This window comes from Chamaea fasciata, unplaced genomic scaffold, assembly GCF_029207755.1.
Source record: "Chamaea fasciata isolate MVZ Bird 193981 ecotype frontalis unplaced genomic scaffold, bChaFas1.0.hap1 SCAF_3, whole genome shotgun sequence".
Taxonomy (NCBI): domain Eukaryota; kingdom Metazoa; phylum Chordata; class Aves; order Passeriformes; family Sylviidae; genus Chamaea; species Chamaea fasciata.
Genome location: NW_027094088.1, coordinates 108,453,789 through 108,468,547, shown reverse-complemented (window position 1 = coordinate 108,468,547; position 14,759 = coordinate 108,453,789). Strand labels below are relative to the sequence as shown.

The 14,759-nt window shown below is 45.5% G+C and overlaps 3 protein-coding genes across 3 annotated transcripts; all 3 read right to left on the bottom strand.

The window, feature by feature from the left end:
• Positions 1-3,488: 3,488 nt before the first annotated feature.
• On the bottom strand, positions 3,489-4,446 carry LOC136287883 (taste receptor type 2 member 9-like). The gene is given in 3 exon segments (XM_066180578.1): positions 3,489-3,655; positions 3,658-3,885; positions 3,888-4,446. Coding segments are annotated over 3 exon segments (954 nt in total).
• Positions 4,447-8,579: 4,133 nt separating this feature from the next.
• LOC136287882 (taste receptor type 2 member 9-like) lies at positions 8,580-9,533 on the bottom strand. The gene has a single exon (XM_066180577.1). The coding sequence runs from the start codon at positions 9,531-9,533 to the stop codon at positions 8,580-8,582; it is 954 nt and encodes a 317-aa protein (XP_066036674.1).
• Positions 9,534-13,622: 4,089 nt separating this feature from the next.
• Positions 13,623-14,405, bottom strand: LOC136287881 (taste receptor type 2 member 9-like). Its single transcript, XM_066180576.1, has one exon. It carries the CDS (start codon positions 14,403-14,405, stop codon positions 13,623-13,625), a length of 783 nt encoding a protein of 260 aa, XP_066036673.1.
• Between the last annotated feature and the right edge of the window lie 354 nt (positions 14,406-14,759).

Genomic DNA, 14,759 nt, shown 5'->3' with positions numbered 1-14,759 from the left:
GTTCAGAGCATCCTCCCTTCTTGTTTTCATCTAATTTAAGCACTATTTTAAATTCACACACACACACACACACACACAAAAAAAAAGTATATAAAACTGACATGGTGCAGCAGCGCATCTGTGTCGAGCCTCTGACTTTGCTCCATGCTCTCAGCCAGGACAGCATTGCACTGATGGGACAGAGCTGCTGTATTTAAAAAAAGACTTTTTCCTGATATTGGATGGTGTTTCCGACAGAGAGCCCTGAATCCCAAGTGCCTACAAAATTAGAGCCCTCAAGAGGAGGAAAGGGTTTGTCTTCTCTTGGGCAAGATTTACACTTGGAATGTGCATGCCTGGATCCAGGCAGTGCTGGGGCCCAGGGGGGTCCCTTTGAGGGGAGGTTTGGGCTGCGCCATGCTGGACACACCGTGGTGTTTTCTCAAGTGTTGGTGGCAGCAGGGTTTTGACCAGACCAAGACACAGCCCTGACCCTGTAGATGGGTCCCTGTGTGTGCAGGTGTGTCTGTGCTGGACTGTGCTGTATGAGGGAGAGCAGGAGCTGCCACAGGACGGTCCCAGTGAGAGGAATTCCCCTTAGACCAGCGAGATGAAGACTGGGAACTCCAGAAAGAAGAAATTGAGAGAAACCCACACCCTCATCCTGCTTTTGGGAGAACTGCACAGCCTCTGCTCCAAAGAAAAATGGAACAAAAAGGGGCAAGCAGTAATGTGTTGTGTCTCTTTGGTAGCCTCTGGTGGCGTCTCTCTCTTTTTTTTTGGTAGTGGGGTTGTGGTGGTGCTTCCCAGTCCCCTTTTCAGGCCATGATCTGAGGAATGCTCGTTAGGCCTCGGCCTTGATGAGCAGCACCTGAAGCCAGCTCCCCTTGAGCTTATCACAACTACTGTCCGCTCCCAGGAACTGCTGCTGCCTAATGAGATCCTGGGGTTTTTTATGAACAGCCTAAGAAATGACTTTTTTTTTACCTGAATGGCATAACATCCTGGTCCTCACACTTTCAACGAAAGAGTGTGGAAGCAAAGTGCAGCCAGGATGAAACATTGTAATGACTGAAGCCCACTTTCTTGCAGCCATATGAACAAAAATGAGAGTCCAAAATGAGACCCTTTGAGCTCTCCTGGACCTTAGCAGGCTGTGACCAGTGGAGCCTCTAATAGTTAGGATTTCCCAAATTAGCTGTACTCAGAGAACCTCCGAACAACAACCAACCCTGGGCTGATCACCCCACTCCTCGAGGCTCAACCCTTGGCCTGGTGATGAGATGTAAAGGCATCCAAAATGAATATTTCACTGCCTTTGAGGGGAATTTTTCACACATTTTTGACAGTCACTTGAACTGACTCTTTCTGTCTGTGAGCATACATATGTGAATATGCTTTGGCAAATATGGGATAAATGCTGCTTTCTTAGATGTTGTAGTGGTTTGAAAGCAAAACAAATGAGAGGCTCCAAGTCAGAGATACAATTTAATAGGAAGAAAGGAAAGAAAGTAAAATAAAATAGATGCAATAATACAAAAGACCACTGACAGAGTCAGAATACAACCTGAGCAGGGTGATGGAAGCAGTCCAGATGAGGTGGTCTTCCTGAAGCAGTGATCCTGTAGGAAGGTCTGGTAGCTCCGGTCCTCTGGGAATCCAGTGGGTAAGGGCCCCCTGTACTGTCCCAAACCCCAGATTATATCCAGGTGGGAATGCTTGGTTCCTCCCCCTGGGCGGAGCATCTCACCATGGGATGGTGAGTCATGCAGGGGGTCCTTGATGGCCCATTAAACAGAGATAGCTCCTGGAGGGAGTTATCTGTGAGTCATGGGCAAGGCATCTGATGAGCCATTAACAGAAAATAATGGCCCAGAGGGAGGGGGTCTGGGAAAACACTGCTCCACCCGGATTCAACAGTTCACGAAGGTGGTGATAGAATACTTTGTGCACATCCTAATTTACGACCCAGGACAGATGTTTAAGTGTCTTAGATATTTAAGTACGTTAGGCCTGTAAATAAGTTTAATATAACTAAAAGCTAAGTTAAATCCTGCTAAGTGTTATTCCTTTGCTAAATTGTTAAGTTTAAGATGCAAGTTAAGTACTTTGGAGTGCTGTTAAGCTTTGAGGCTGTATTCCTTTTTATCCTTGCCCTTTCTATCATTTTGTCTCACACACCTAAACACACACATACACATACACACACACACACAGATAGTCCTTGGTTCATTTCTGTTTTGATTGATGGGATTTTTTTTCCTGGTTTGTTTTTGGTTTGTGGTTTTTTTTTTTTTTTTTCCCCTTGGTGTGCCTTAACTATCTAGTAAGTAGCAGAGTGAATCTTGCCGACAAACTTCATCATGTTCTTACTTATTATTAAATCTGTTTTTTGCTGATACCCTTGCCAGTGATTTTTGAAGTGATCTCAAACAGTCATTTGTAACAGGGCTACAGTTGCTTCTTCTGGCTGAAGGGGAGATGTCGATATTGGGCTTTCTCTGGACACGTGGATCTAACAGGCTGTAACTCTCATTCCTGGCCCAGCAAAAGGGAACAGGTACTCATCACTTCTTTCATGTCTCTGTGACTTCCAAGAGCGTTGGAACACTGCCTCGTTTTCAGCAGTGCCCCCAGCCCCTTCAATGTCTCTGCTCAGGGGAATGCTGTCTCTAGATCTTGGGCTTTAGGTCCTCCCTTTTCTGAGGGAAGCTTCAGATGTTTGGTCTCCACCTCTGGCAGATATTTTCCTCCTGGGAGAACAGAAGGCCAAGCAAACCCTGCCAAGAATGGATGGAAAATGCCCTCCCTGCTGGCACCAGGCATAGGGTAAGATGTCCCTCTGTGCCCAAGCTGGTGACAGAAATGAACAAATCAGATTCTGCTCTGTTCATGCTGGAATTATTTCACGTTTAGAGAATGTGCTGTGGTTTGTTGAGCTTGGGCATGTGCCATGCCCCCATCCACCTGCTCCTTTGTTCTTGCTCCACAAGTGTGGATCCCATCCATGGGCTGCAGTCCTTCAGAATCCGGCAGTCTGACATGGAGTCTCCATAGGCTGCAGTCTTTCAAGTTGCACTCACCTCACCCAGTGTTACAAGTGATAATATTGCAAAGAACAGAGACACAGCAGAAAGAAATGTAAACCCAAACAGAAATAAACCTGATGCTAAGTTAAATCGTTTTTCAATCAGCAAATTCCAGAGCATCTGAGGAAGGTTTGCAGTACTTATTGCCCCTTTGCATCCAGCCCATGTACCAAGTCTAAATGAATTTATTATTGACAAGTATTGAACTCAAAGAATAACCTAAATGAATTACCTTAATTGCCTAAATAAAGTGCTAATAATAATCTAAGTCATACTTACTTGGTTCAAAGAATTAGAATGATTTTTTCTTAATTCTGGTGGTAAAGAGAGAACATCTGCATCATCTACCTGGAGATTTTCATTAGAGATAAATTTACGTGTGTCTTAAAGTGAAAGGTTTTGCGTGCATTCCAGCTTTTATTACAGTTCCTGCCTCTTGCAAACCTTGCACCTAACATAGGATAGAATCCTAAACAGTGTCTTTTCCAGCTTGGAATTGCTGAAAATCAGAATAAGAGAATGAGCACCTGGAAAAGCATACAGAAATGCAAAAATAAAAAAAGTCACATATTTTTCTTCCTTGCAAAAATCAATGTCAAAATAAAAAATATAAAGTTAATGCTGTACATGACTAAGAAGGAGAGAATAGATTTCATGGCTCTGATGTGGGAATCCATGCTGAGACTGTTCGTGGAGATTGTCTGCATCTTGCATTTGTGTCTCCAGAGAGAAGAGAGAAGGAAAGAGCAGAAAAAAAATACAGCTGTAAGTGAAGTGGAAAATACAAATCCTATTAAAAAAAAATAGGCTTTAAATGTTCATCCACTCTGATAACGTGTTTCAGATAATATCCTTGACTACTGTAACTGTGATTACTGCACTGTGTTTCATTAGAGATGTGGTAGGCAAAAGTGCTGAAAATAAAGGCCAAAACCACAGATCCCAACAAGACCGAAGGCACCATCCTGTCTATTTTTACTTTCAGATAAATGAAGAACCTGTTCCTGAAATAGGTAATTTTTATGCAATAAAAAACACAAAGACAGGCTGAAATCCATATGTTTAAACAATCAAAAAAGCTTTGAATACCTGCAAGAGATTCAAGTAGAAGAGGAAGACAAAAGTGATAGGGATGTATTATTAAAAGAAAAGAATATACACACGAGATACCTAAATAACAAAACCTGGAGCATCCCAGCAGCAGCAAGATCTTCTCATTTGAGTTCAGGGTTTTCTTTTTCACCCAGCCAATGCAAAGCACACAAACGATGAAAGCATTTATCCACATGCCAGGCAATACCACCAGAGTGGTGATGGCCAAAGTCGTGGCCCCATATGAAGTGACATTGGATTGCTGTGGAGAGTGACAAGTTTCCATGCTCCGAGGTGGGGAGCAGAGCTGTGCTGGCCAAGGGGGCTGTGGCAGCAGAGGCTGAGGCAGGGCAGTGGCTGCTGTCGGTGGAGTGTCAGCGATGGCAAGAGGAGCTTTATAGAGCTGCGGCTGCTGCTGGGGGGGGGGGGGGGGCGGATTTTGGTGGTGCTGCTGTGGGGAGCAGGGCAGGTGCAGGGATGTAAATGTGCTGGGTATCCCCTTACTCGGGGCCAGTGTCACTCTTGATTATTTGAATGTTGGTTCAGGAAGGCTGTGTTGGGTGATGCAACCAGGGGAGATGTTTTTCTGCAGTGGAGAGTGTTCTTCTTTTGAGACTGATACCTGTTTGTTTTGTGTCAGGCTTCAGGATCTGGGTTCTTGTGTCCTTTGGTCACCTCTGATGATCATACAGAGTCCTGGCTGTGCTCATCAGAGAACAGTCAGGGGACTCACTGTCCTTTTGAGTCTGAGAGACTGGGAGCTGCCAAGTTGAACCTGGATGCTGGAAAAGTGGAGTTAATTAGGATCCATCAAAGTCATTGAAATCCATGTTTCTTTTACCAATGGCATTGCCTTAAGAGTAAGTGAAGACCTACATAGTGGGGCAGCTGACAGGGAACACCAAAAGTAAAGCTGGAATTTATTACAGGGTTCATTTCGAGCATATGGTGGAAAAAGGGTAAAAATGGGGACAAGTCCCTGTGCCAGGCTTACAATCTCCTGTGTTTGGGAAAGTGAAAGCATTTTAGGATGGCACCATGCTGAGTTTCCCTCACACTGCAGTGCCCTAAAGCTTCCAAATTAACGTTGATCATGAAAGCTGTGAGGCTTTGAACAGGCAAGCTGTGTTAGGCTCTGTAGGGCATGGACTGTCCACGCCCTTTGGGTTAGTACAGGACCTGGCACATTGGGCCTTGCACATCTGGACCACAGTTAGACCAAGGAGATGTCATCTGATGCTGTGGTGGAACCAAATAAAATGAAACCCCAAGGAAGAGCTCTATGGCTACAGGAAGTGAGCTACCTGCATTTTGTCTCTTCAGAATGATGACAGCCATGTTTTCTCTGGGATAGAGGTGCTAGCAGTATGTTATGAGAATATTCATATGACATCCTCATAATTGGACGTGTTTTGGCAATTGTAAAGACTTGAAATGTGACTCAGAGCAGTTTTCCATACTATGCCAGCACTGGGCAGCCATTCCCATTGACTTCTGACATCTCTCATGTGTCAGCTTCTCCAGGCTGGGCCCATTCTGCATCTGTCCCCATGGGCTGTGCAATGGGGCTGTGCTGATGGACACCCTGTCCCCTCCAGTGCCAGCTGAGCGGGGCTGGTGCAGAGGACAGGGATTCTGTGCTGGGTGTGACATTCTCCAGGATTTCTCAAAACTGGAAGAAGGGATCTGCAGTGTGGTTTGCTAGGGCTGTGGTGTTTGGTAACACATGCAAGGTGCTGATTTTGCCTGCGGGGCCTTGTGGCATGTGAGGTTTTGAAGAATGATGTTGCACTAGATGTAGGGAATCAGATGGATCCTCCAGGGTTTTCCTGTGATAGCAGTTAGACTGTCATGATCAGCAGGAGGGGAAGAAAGGAGGTGTGGTTGTTCTTGTCCTTTCAACGCCTTTCACTGGGGAGTTGTGACAGTAGATGCTTAAGATCTGCCTCTGGACCTGAGCTGGTGATAGAAGCTTCCAATTCAGCTTCTGCTCTGTATATGCTGGAACTCCTTCATGTTTCACCTGCTGTGATGGGTTGACCTTGGGCAGCTGTCAGATCCCCACTCAGCTACTCCTTCACTCTCACCTACACATGGGGTAGGGGGGGAAAACAGGATGGAAAAGCACATGGATTGATGGAGGTAAAGGCTGGAAGATGATTCACCTGTTACTCAAACGGACCAAAGTGTCTTGACAAGAAAAAAAATCAAGTAATTTACTGACTGTTGAAAATATTGTAGGTTGATAAGCAACAAACAGAAAATTATAACCTGCTGCCTCCACCTTTCTGTTCTTGTTTTGATCAATTTGACACCTCTTTCCCAGCTTCTCTACATCTTTCCCCTACATCAGTGCAGAGGGATGGGGAATGGGGGTTGCAGTCAGTTCATAGCAAGTCTCCTCCACTCTTTCCTGGCACTCTTCCCCTGCTCTAGTGTTGGGCCCTCCCTTGGGCTGCAATCCTGCAGGAGACACCCACCCCACCTATTGTGCTCTGGGGCTCTCCTGGGGCTGCAGGTGGATCTCCTTTCCAGCACTGACCTCTGTAGGCTGCAGGGCACAGCTGCCTCACCATGGTCCGCTTCACAGGCTGCAGGGCAATTCTTTCTCCAGCACATGGAGCAACCTCTCCCCTCCCTTCCTTAGCCCTGTTCTTCAGGACTGTGTCTCGCGATATTCCTCAGTCCTCACTGCTGGGATGTGTTTTTGTCCGTTGTTAAACTATCTTTTCCCTCAGGAGCCATGAGTGTTGGTGTTGGGCTGAGGAGTGTCCCTTGCTGGGTCCATTGGGAGGTCAAGCACTGCTTTTTCCCAGCAGGGCACAGCCTTGACCTCAAGTGATTGAGACCCCACATACCCCCAGCTGCAGCACCTGGCCCAGGCACCCCATACATCTGCCTGTGGGTCTCTGTGAGATGAGGCTGTGGCCTCATTCTGTGCTGCACCTTGCACAAAACCACATTCCTGGGGATTTCACTGAGCCAGAGTGCACTGAGAAAAGGCAAACCCATCACCAAGTGCAAGTGGCCAGGAGAGCAGTCACACAGAGCAGGGAATCCTGTCCTTGCAGGCAGTGGGGCACAGAGGACACGCAGGGCTGGCGTGGGAAGGGGGCTCTGCACCCCCTGAGCTCCATGGGGCCGTTCCTACCTCGTTGTTTTTGCATCAGTGACCACCTCTGGTGAGTGACAGGGGTCAGCATGTTCACACAGAGCTATCAGCCCCTGCCAGACAGTGACACAGCCCATAATATATCACACAGCACAGAGCCACAGCAGAAAGCAAGATAAATCAAAAAAGAGATCAATCTATTTATTGCAGCCATTTCATTCATTGAATACCAAAACATTTGTGGCAGGTTTGCAGTATTATTATTCATTTATTTGTAGCCACTTTGCGTACCAGTGCTGCACATTTTTCTTCTCCATTAAGAGTATAGACATTTGGCAGAAAAGAAACCCCTTGTTGGTCCTCAGAGATCAAAGGGCCTGGGTGTAGCTCAACTTAATTTCTGATTACCACAAATCAACATGTAAGTTTTGTCATGTGCACTAAGAACGTTCAGAGTCACAGAATCAGACATAATACATTTTATTGTAGAAATACAAATTTGGAATTGCCACCAAAACATACACTCACTGGATTACCTAGAAATATATTTAAAAAAAAAAACAAAAACAAAACCAATGAGAGAGAGCAATGGGTGATTAATTAGGTGCAAGGTTGCCATCAGTTAGGCCTGTAGACAGAATTTCACCAGGGTACAGTCGGAAGAGGAAATCTTAGCAAAGAGGTGTTCCCTGCTTTGGGGCGGACAGCGAAGCAATCCTGTTGTCCCGCACACTGGGAGTCATATTGTCATCCTCTGCCAGGGAGGATTTCAAGTGCCAAATCTATCCTTTTGGGAGAAGTGCAGGTGAGGCTGCAGTCCAAGTACCCTATTGCTGCCATGGTAAACGGTGGTGGGCAGCCAGCTGATATGGAAATGCGGGCTACCAAGGGTGCAGATTGCAAAGGCTGTGAGTGTTGGGCAGGGGCTGAACATTTAATTAGCATCGGTCCCTCTTCCACTGGGCTCAGACAGAGGTAAAGGGCCTGTGCATGATAATCCATCACCCCACCATCCGACTCTCATGCCCACATTATTCCCTTCAGCACACAGGGGGTTAGGCATCATTCACACAATCAGGGCTAAGTGACTTGGTTAATAACACAAATGCATCTCAAAGATTTATTTAAATCTAAATACATACAGTAATTTCCTCAATAAATATGAAAGACGTTTTCTTAACTGAGATGTTGAAGAGTGAACATCAGAATCATCTACAATGTTTGGAGAGCTGCATTAAAAATTAAATTACATCTTTTGTACAGTGAATGATCATAATTTTGCATGGGCTCCAGCTTTATAACCGTTGCTACTTCCTGAAAAACTCGCACTGCACACAGGAGAGAATCTTTAGCAGTGCCTTTTCCAGCTTGGGATTGTTGAAAATCAGAATAAGGGAATGAACACCTGGAAAAGCATACAGATATATGGATATAAGAAGTGTAATGGTATTTTCTTTCTTCATGTTATAAATTATTGTCAAGATCAAACATACAAAGTTGATGCTGTACATCACTAAGAAGGAGAGAATCGATTTCATGGCTCTGATGTGGGCTTCCACGCTGAGGTCCTTCATGGAGTTTGTCTGCATCTTGCATTTGTGTCTCCAGAGAGAAAAGAGAAGGAAAAGAGCAGAAAAGATGACTGCCATGAATGAAGCAGCATATCCAAAGCCAACGACAAAGAAGGTAGAGAAAAAATGTTTATCCATTCTGATACGTTCTTCCCAAAAATTTTTGAGGCAGGTGAAAGTGAGGTTGTTACTCTGCACAGTTTCAGCGAGGTCATAGATAACGATGCCCATTGCCAAGGCTGAAAGCATTGATCCCAACAGAAGCCAGGGCACCATCCTGTCAATTTTTACTTTCAGGTAGATGAAGAACCTGTTCCTGAAATTGGCAATCTTTACACAATAAAAAACACAAAGACAGGCTGGAACCCACAAGTTGGAATATTTAAAAAAGGTTGTAAAAAATGCAAATAGTTGAAGTACAGGATGAACATAAAAGTAATTGGGATAAATTCTTGAAAGGAAGTTGTTTACCCATGAGAAGCACAAATGGGAAATCCTGGAGCAGCTGAGGACAAGCAAGATTTTCTCATTTGAGTTAAGGGTTTTCTTTTTCACCCAGCCAATGCAAAGCACACAAACGATGAAAGCATTTATCCACATCCCAGCAAACGCCTCCAGGGTGATGATGGCCACAGCCGTGGCCCCATATGAAGTGACATTGGATTGCTGTGGAGAGTGACAAGCTTTCATGCTGCATGCAGGGGAGCAGAGCTGTGCTGGCCAAGGGGGCTGTGGCAGCAGAGGCTGAGGCAGGGCAGTGGCTGCTGCTGGTGGAGTGTCAGCGATGGCAAGAGGAGCTTTATAGAGCTGCAGCTGCTGCTGCTGCTGGGGGGGATTTTGGTGGTGCTGCTGTGGGGAGCAGGGCAGGTGCAGGGATGTAAATGTGCTGGGTATTCCCTTACTCAGGGCCAGTGTCACTCTTGATTATTTGAATGTTGGTTTAGGAGGGCTGTGTTGGGTGACGCAACCAGGGGAGATGTTTTTCTGCAGTGGAGACTGATCCCTGTTTGTTTTGTGTCAGGCTTCAGGACCTGCGTTCTTCTGTCCTTTGGTCATCTACAATGGCCAAGTTAGTTTTGGATACACTAATTCAAAATTATTATTTCTTTTGCTAATTTTTTTTATTGTTGAAGGAGAGAGCATTGCCTTGAGAGGATTTTAATTTCCTGATAGTACCTGTTCTCTGCTTTATGCTTTGATGTGTGTTTCCTCCTCTCTGGTTTTGCTGACAGAACACGAAAAAGTGTGTAGATTTTGTTGGGGTTTTTCCTTTTTTCTTTTTCTGCTCTTTTATTTCTTCTTGTCTTTAAGTGTTTGAGAAAAATGGAAGATATTTCTATTAGAACAGGTGTGAAGATGAGCCCTGTGTGCTGGGTCTGTGCTTAGTACAGTGGCATTAAATGAATATTTGTTGTGGTTTTGGACTGGCCGTCCTCAGTTCTGTGCTCCCCCTTCGGCTCTCCAAACCACACTGTACTTTCTTTCACCCCCCTTATTCCTCATCTTCCTACTGCTCTGTGCAGGCTGGAGAGGAGACTTCGAGGGAAAAAAGGCAAAGATCATGGGTTAAGATAAGAACAATTTACTGGAAACAGCAATGAAATAAGAAAGTGAACAGTAACAGCAACACTACTGATGTCAGAGGGTATAAGAAAAGAAATGATTCCCACCGTAACAGCTCCCCAATAATAGACAATATCAGAAGAAACCCCTTCTGCCCAGAAGACAGACCCTTTCCCGTGCCCCCCACCGTTCAATGAGGTGGTATAGAATAACCCTAAGTACTGGCCCTGCCCTCTCCTGGCTACTGCAGAAATTAACCCTGTCCTGGGTCAGAACCAGGACAAAAAGTTACAATAGCAGGACCACACCGTGGCTGTGGCTTGGAATCAGCTCTGTGTGGGGAATATGGTACCTTAACAAAATAAAGCTGTATATAAATCAGAGTCTCCAATGCTGGGTTTTCAGATCGAGAGGATAGGGATCAGGTCCTTGAAAGACAGGAGTCTGCTTTTTGTTCAAATCCATCCCTACTGGCACCACTCAAGAAGGGGAAGGATTCTCCAGGACATTGTATCTACCAGCTTACGTGGATTTTTTGGATGCCCTTGCGCATATCAAATTGCATCAGACTGCTGATTTTATGCATATGCAGGGACACACAGCTGTGTTGGGATCTAAGAGACATCACACAGACTGCATTGCTTCCATCCGAGCTTGGTCTAGGCTGAACATCTTCCCTCTCCAGAATCCTTGTCTTCCTTCTTTATTATAGGAAATCCCAGATGATTAGCCTTGGCTAGCTAACAGATTAGGCTATTAGTTGCCTGGTTCCTTCTGAGGAAATCCATTCCATCCATGACTAAACTTCAATGCCCTGGAGGCCACAACTGTTTCAGGATAAAATTCAGGAAACCAAAATGAAATTTCCTCAAGGCAGGTGTTATGAACTTGTTCTGGAAATATTAATTCAGCTCCAAATCTTTCTTACTTAAAGAAGGTGGATTGGCATGTTATAAAGTGGCATTAATTATTTGTTTGTTTGTTTCTGGGCAGTTGCTGTTTAAGGAGAGTTGGGTAGTTGGGTGAGGCAGCCTGCTAGAATGTGTGGTCTTTGGAAAAAGAGATATTGCAGAGGCTGAGAGGTTGCTCTGGCCTGAATGGTTGAATCTCTCAATTCAGAAGCAGGAACGAAGCTTTTGAAGGTGAGATGGAAATGCACACCTGACAGTGGGCATGAGGTAAAACGACCCTCTGAGCCTGAGCTGGTAAAAGAAATGACGACTTCAGGTTCTGCTCTGTTTGTGCTGGTGTGAAGGAAACTTAACTCTCTCTCCACCCAGGAGGCCCTCTGACAGTCACACCCCACCACCAGAGACTGTCACTGCTGGGACCAAAGCCCCTTCACAGTGGGCAGCTGCCCCACTCCACTCCCTACACACACCACACTCAGAGCCAGACCAGGTTTCCTCACCAGCTTGGCACTGGGTTTCCCGAAGTTGAGTCTCAGGCCTCTGGATCTTTAAAGCAGTTGAATCATGGCACAGTAACAGAGAAACAGCTCAAGCTGGCTGCCTCTGGAGAGGTAACCAGAACAATGATCCCTGGGCTTTTGTGTTCTTCCAGTGCATGCACATGATGATTGGAGTGTCTAAAGTGTCATGGTCTTAAGTGACCATGTCCCTGGTGCCACAGGTCCCTGTGCCCTTTGCTAAGCAAGTGTTGGAACCTTGCTTGGGACTCCCAGCACTTCACCTGCAGCTCACACTGCAGCTGCTCACTGAGCAGTCTGCACTGAATGTATTCCTCCTCTGCACTGAATGTATTCCTCCACGGGAACTATTTCACATTTGCAGGCCCTGTCATGGTGAGTTGACCTTGGGCAGCTCTCAGAGCCCCACTCAGCCACTCCTTCAATATCACTCTAGAACAGGGCAGCGGTGGCAAATAAGATGGAACTGCTCATGAGTCAAGATATAGACAGGGGAATCACTCACCAGTTATTCTAACAGACAAAACAGACTTGACAAAGGGAAAATCAGTTTAATTTATTGCCTACTGAAAACAGAGCAGGATGATGTAGAACATGCACAAAACTGAAATATTTTATCTTCACTCCCCAGTAATCTTGGGCTCAATTTAACTCATTCTGAGATTCTCCACCACCTCCTCTCCTCAGCAGCACATGAGGACAGGGAATGGGGATTGTAGTCAGTTCACTAAAACTTGTTTCCTCCACTCTTCCCCTGCTCCAGCATGGCTCCCTCCCATGGCCTGCAGACTTTTAGGGCTTTTTTTTTCCCAGAGGAGCCACAGTTGTCACTGATGAGATGAGCAACATCCTGTGTTGGGTCCATTGGAGTGCCTGGAACTGGCTTTTCCTGGCATGGGACAGCCTTGACCTTGCCCCACTGAGGCCCCACAGGCCCTCAGCTGCAGCACCTGGCCCAAGTATCCCATGCATCTGCTCGTCAGTCATTGCAAGATGAAGTCGTGGCATTATTCCACACTGCACCTCCCACAAAACGCATGTTTCTGGGGATTTCACTGAGCCAGAGTGCACTGGGTAAACGCAAACTCATCACCAAGTGCAAGTGGCCAGGAGATCAGTCACACAGAGCAGGGAATCCTGTCCTTGCAGGCAGTGGGGCACAGAGGACACACAGGGCTGGCGTGGGAAGGGGGCTCTGCACCCCCTGAGCTCCCTGGGGCCATTCCTACCTCGTTGTTTTTGCAGCAGTGACCACCTCTGGTGAGTGACAGGGGTCAGCATGTTCACACAGAGCTATCAGCCCCTGCCAGACAGTGATACAGCCCATAATATATCACACAGCACAGAGCCACAGCAGGGAGAAAGGTAAACCAAAAGAGAGATAAAGATATTGTGTCATTCAATCAATTCAACCAGTGAAAATCAAAACATTTGAGTCAGGTTTGCAGTATGATTGTTGTTCTTTTGTATTCAGTCCTTGTACAAGCTCCATATTACTTTTCTACTGGCAATAACTAAACTCCAACACATGTTTTAAATAAATGCAAATAGTAACTTATTTACCTCATAACAATAGTAGTAGAAAGAATTTGAAATATATAAAGCTGAACATCTCTACAACCTATACTTCCTGGAGAATTGCAATGAAAATTAATTGAACTTTTTTTCTCTAAAGATACTTTGCATGAGCTGCAGATTTTGTTACAGTTTCTACCTCCTGGAAACCTTGCGCTTCACGCAGGAAAGAATCCTAAGCAATGTCTTTTCCAATTTGGGATTCCTGAAAATCAGAAAAGAGAATGAACACCTGGATAAAAATGTTGAATTAAATAAACAAGAAATATCATGTGATTATTGTACTTTGTTGAATAAACTAGAGTAAAGATCAAAGACATGAAGATGATGCTGTACATTATGAAGGAGAGAATAGATTTCGTGGCTCTGATGTGGGCTTCCATGCTGGGGTTGTTCATGGAGTTTTTCTGCATCCTGCGTTTGTGTCTCCAGAGAGAAAAGAGAAGGGGAAGAGCAGAAAAGATGACTGCCATGAATAAAGTGGTATGTGAAAAGCCAGTGACAAAACAACTAGGGTAAAAATGTTCCTCTATTCTGATAGTTTCCTTCCAAAATTTTCCGAGGCAGGTGAAATTGAGGTCTTTACAGATAGCTTTATCAATAGTGTTGTAGACAAGAATTCCAAAAATCATGGAGAAAATATCTGACCCCAACAGAAGCCATGGCACCATCCTGTCAATTCTTACTTTCAGATAGATGAAGAACCTGTTCCTGAGATTGGCAATTTTAATGCAATAAAAAACACAAAGACAGGCTGAAATCCACAAGTTGGAAAGATTAGAAACAGTATACAAACCTTGAAGAAGTTGAAATATGGGATGAACCAGAAGGCAGTAGGGGTAAATTTTTGAGAGAAAGGCATATGTCCATGAGAAGAACAAAGACCAAAACCTGGAGCATCCCAGCAGCAGCAAGATTTTCTCATTTGAGTTCAAGGTTTTCTTTTTCACCCAGCCAATGCAAAGCACACAAATGATGAAAGCATTTATCCACATGCCAGGCAACACCAGGGTGGTGATGGCCAAAGTCGTGGCCCCATATGAAGTGACATTGGATTTCTGTGGAGAGTGACAAGTTTCAATGCTGTGAGCAGGGGAGCAGAGCTGTGCTGGCCAAGTGGGCTGTGGCAGCAGAGGCTGAGGGAGGGCAGTGGCTGCTGTTGGTGGAGTGTCAGCGATGGCAAGAGGAGCTTTATAGAGCTGCTGCTGCTGCTGCTGCTGCTGCTGCTGCTGCTGGGGGGGGGGATTTTGGTAGTGCTGCTGGGCAGGCGCAGGGATGTAAATGTGCTGGGTATCCCCTTACTCGGGGCCAGTGTCACTCTAGATTATTTGAATGTTGGTTCAGGGGGG

Coding starts and splice junctions, on each gene's coding strand:
- LOC136287882 (XM_066180577.1), bottom strand. CDS start 9,533: ATGAAAGCTTGTCACTCTCCACAGCAATCCAATGTCACTTCATATGGG.
- LOC136287881 (XM_066180576.1), bottom strand. CDS start 14,405: ATGTGGATAAATGCTTTCATCATTTGTGTGCTTTGCATTGGCTGGGTG.